This window comes from Quercus lobata, chromosome 11 (assembly GCF_001633185.2).
Source record: "Quercus lobata isolate SW786 chromosome 11, ValleyOak3.0 Primary Assembly, whole genome shotgun sequence".
NCBI lineage: Eukaryota > Viridiplantae > Streptophyta > Magnoliopsida > Fagales > Fagaceae > Quercus > Quercus lobata.
The window spans coordinates 576332-580497 of record NC_044914.1 but is presented as its reverse complement, the minus strand read 5'-3'; the positions used below and the strand labels follow the sequence as shown (position 1 = coordinate 580497).

At 33.1% G+C, this 4166-nt stretch overlaps 1 protein-coding gene across 1 annotated transcript; it reads right to left on the bottom strand.

Moving 5' to 3' along the window:
• Positions 1-2331: 2331 nt before the first annotated feature.
• On the bottom strand, positions 2332-3346 carry LOC115967272 (auxin-binding protein ABP19a-like). Its single transcript, XM_031086350.1, has one exon. The coding sequence runs from the start codon at positions 3283-3285 to the stop codon at positions 2659-2661; it is 627 nt and encodes a 208-aa protein (XP_030942210.1). The 5' UTR covers positions 3286-3346; the 3' UTR covers positions 2332-2658.
• Positions 3347-4166: the final 820 nt, after the last annotated feature.

The window sequence follows — 4166 nt, the reverse complement described above, 5'->3', positions numbered from 1 at the left end:
TAAATCCTCCCCAAGTTTTTTACCAGTTTGGTTTTCCTAGGTTATCATATCGTTATGTTTTTTATTTTCCACTGCTATACATTGATATGATATATTTGTGTTAACCTAGATTTGTTAATTTGACTAAGTAATCACTTGTCTAATTATCTAGGTTAATTTGATTGTGGTTTTAAGGAGTCTAAAAACTAACAAAAATAATTTGGCAGTCCAACGAAAAAATGAAAAGATTTATGAAGAAAATAATGGAAATTTTTTAAGTCTAATTGAAATGACTGCAGAATTTGATCTAGTTATGCAAGAACATATTAGACGTATTCAAAATGGTGGAATCCATAATCATTATCTTGGACATAAAATAAAAAATGAATTGATACAACTATTAGCAAATGAGATTAAATGTAAAATTATCAAAAAGATCAAAGAAGCAAAATATTTTTCAATTATACTTGATTGTACACCAGATGCAAGTCATCAAGAACAAATGTCTCTCATATTACAATGTGTTGATATTTCAACAATTCCAATAAAAATAGTAAAACATTTTGTTGAATTTGTAAAAGTTGATGAGACTACTGAAAAAGGTATTTTTGATGAAATTATAAATGTAATAAATATTCTTGAGCTTGATATTAATGATATATGTGGACAAGGATATGATAATGGGTCTAATATGAAAGGAAAACATCAAGGGGTACAAAAAAGACTTCTTGATATAAATCTTAGAGCACTTTACACACCATGTGGTTGTCATAGTCTTAACCTTGTACTATGTGATATGGCCAATTCTTGTCCAAAAGTTATATCATTTTTTGGAGTTATACAACGAATATATACATTGTTTTCTTCTTCTACAAAAAGATGGAAAATTTTACAAAATAATGTGTTAGGTTTAACTCCTAAGTCACTATCACTAACACGCTGGGAAAGTCATATTGAAAGTGTAAAAGCAATAAAATTCCAAGATCCACAAATAAGAGATGCTTTGTTACAATTAGCACAAACAAGTGAAGATCCTAAAATAAAAAGTGAAGCTGATTGTTTGGCAACATATGAAATTGAAAGCTTTAAGTTCTTATTTGGTATGACATATTATCTGCTGTCAATTCTGTTAGTAAAAATTTACAATTAAAAGACATGCACATTGATGTTGCTATAGATTAATTAAAAAGTCTCATTTCTTATTTTAAAGGATATAGAGAAAATGGATTTATATCTGTAATGAATGCATCTAAAAAAAATTGCATTGGAAATGAAAATAGAACCTGTATTTCATGAGAAACGTATAATTCATAGAAAGAAATGATGAAAATGTTCATAATGAGGCAACACGTTCTGCTAAAAAATCTTTTAGAATTGATTATTTCTTATATATAGTAGATAAAGCAATTAGTTCAATTGAGAATAGATTTGAACAATTTCAAATATATGAAGATATTTTTGGTTTTCTATTTAACTTCACAAAATTGAAATCACTAGGTGATAATAGTATACAAAAATACTGTCTTAAACTTGAATATTTTCTCAAACATGATGGTTATTATGATATTGATGGTTTAGATTTATTTTCAGAGTTAAATGTTTTAAAAGAAATTTTACAATTAAAAGATTATACTCCAATTGACATACTAAATTATATAAAAAGATTAAATTCATTTCCAAATACATGCATTGTCTATAGGTTTTTACTAACAATACTTGTTTCAGTTGTTTTTGCAGAAAAAGTTTATCAAAATTAAAATTAATAAAATTATATCTAAGATAGATATTGTCCCATGAAAGAATAAATGGATTAGCTATATTATTGATTGAAAATAAGATGTTAGAAGAACTTGAATACAAAAATTTAATTAGTCAATTTACATCTCAAAAGGCAAGAAAAATAGATTTTAAATGAAATATATTATAATATAAAAATACTAAATAAATATTAATTTAATTAATACTTAAGTATAAAAAAAACCTCATTTTAGTTCTCACCTTAGGCTCCAAAATGTATAGAGCAGTCCTGACTCTTGAGCTCGTTGAAGTAGTACATATGATTCTAAATAAAAGTTGCAAGGGAATGACTCTTGGAATACATGACCCATCAAGAAGTTTGGACCATACAAAATAGTTGACAAGGTTATCGAATTTGACGGTGGATAATTTAAAATTCCAAATGCAATTCCTCATATGTAGAATAATCATCGCCACATTTCTACTATGATGATTTTAATGGTCTCTCCCTACAGAATTTTATTGTTAATATACTTAGTGAGCAATTTGGAATAGAAATTGCAACTATCTTAGGGCTTGTGGGATAAGTATATCCCATTTAATTAAAACACAAAATAAATATAAAGCATTATCTTGCTTCGTCAAAGGCATTTGCATTTGCCATCAACGGAATGTTGGCTCGCATACCAGTCATAAATGCACTCATTAGAAATCTACAATCAAAGTTCCAAAAGCAACACAAAAGCCACTCACTCACAAGACTCTTTTTATTAATAAACCTTGCTAGCTAGAAACTGCTAATGACTTGAAGAATCCTACTCTTACAGGCCTTCTCAATCATGACAAAGAAACCATGGGAATGAACACAAACAAAAAAAAAAAAAAAAAATTAATTAAGAGAATCTCTGGAAACATTTTATTGGTAGATGATCTCCGAAGACCTTAACCAGTTCCACCAAGAACACCTTTAAGCTTTTTAATCTGAGCTGTGTCAAGGAAAGTAGTTGCTGCTACCAATTCAGTAGGTAAATTGTTTCCAAACAAAGCATAGTCCAGAATTTGGAGACCTGGGCTTGAACTACTGAAGCTAACAAATGCAATAGCCCCAGACCCTCCTGCATTTACTTGGAAGTGAAGTAATCCTTGAGGGAAAACCATAATGTCACCCTTCTTAAGGGATTTAAAGTAAACAGTGTTAGCTGAGGAAACAAACCCGGCAAGGATTGTTCCTTGCACAACAACTAAGATTTCTGAACCTCCAGGATGTGTGTGAAATGGCACAACTCCACCAGGTGCGAAGTCTAAACGACCAAAAGAAATTCCAAGGCCATTGACACCAGGAAATTGCGCAGCGAATGCTGGAGTCACCGCGGCTTTAATAAGATTTGAGGTGTTACCAGGAGTGCCTAGGCCAGAGAAAACAAAATCATTCACTGTGACCTTTGAAGGGTTCTTGCAAGAGTAGCCTGCAGGGCCTTGAGGAGCCGTGAGGTCACCGACACAGAAGTCTTGCACAGCAGCATGGGAGCTGCTGAAGAGACAAAAAATGAAGAATAAGGGAAGCATCATCCTCACAAATATTAGATAAGCCTATGTTTATTTTTAGCTTTTAGAGTGTGTTTGAAGGAAGGTGGTCTTAGTGTCAATTATATAGAACCAGGGGTGTCAAATGGGTGGGTTTGGGGTAGACATAATTGGGTTGGGTATATAAAATCCATTTACCCATTAAAACCCATTTAACTAATTGTTTCTAACCCAAATTCAATCCAACCCAATTATTATGGGTAAACCCCAACCCACCCAATTACCAAAATTACTAAAATGCCACTAAAGTGAAAATGACCAAAGTACTCTAAAATGTTCAAAAATGACCAAAATATTAAACAAATTTCTGGTACTTTCTCACATTTTCCCACCTACCAAACAGTTGAAATCTACTCAAAAAAAAAAAATACAAAAAATCCCTAAAAAATCACGAAAGCCAAATTTCGCCCCAAATCCATGATCACAAAAGCCATACAAGAAAAAGCGGAGCCACCATCGAAACCGACCTTCGCGGCGACGCTGTTACTGACGGAACGTCGACGCTACTGTGTCTTCTCTGGTCAGCAGAAGGAAACCCGAAGCTCGGATTCTCGGCTACTAAGAAACCGTCGTCGTCTTCATCTAGCTCTAGAGGAAGCACTTGCTCGCTACCTGCCACATCATAATCTCCACCGGCGACTTTCTATGACTAGAAGCTGAAAACGACATTGTGGATTTCGTAAACCCAACTTTCCACTCGCCAACGCTTTCGGTTTTCTCTTGCCGACGCCAGTTTATTCTTCCGACGAGTTCGGCCAACAGAATAACGCCTCCATTGAAGAGCTTCGTGCTCAAAGAGAAGCACATAGAGTGAGGAAAAGAGAGAGGGCTAGGGTTTGAGTAGAGAGAAGAAGATGATGGCTAGG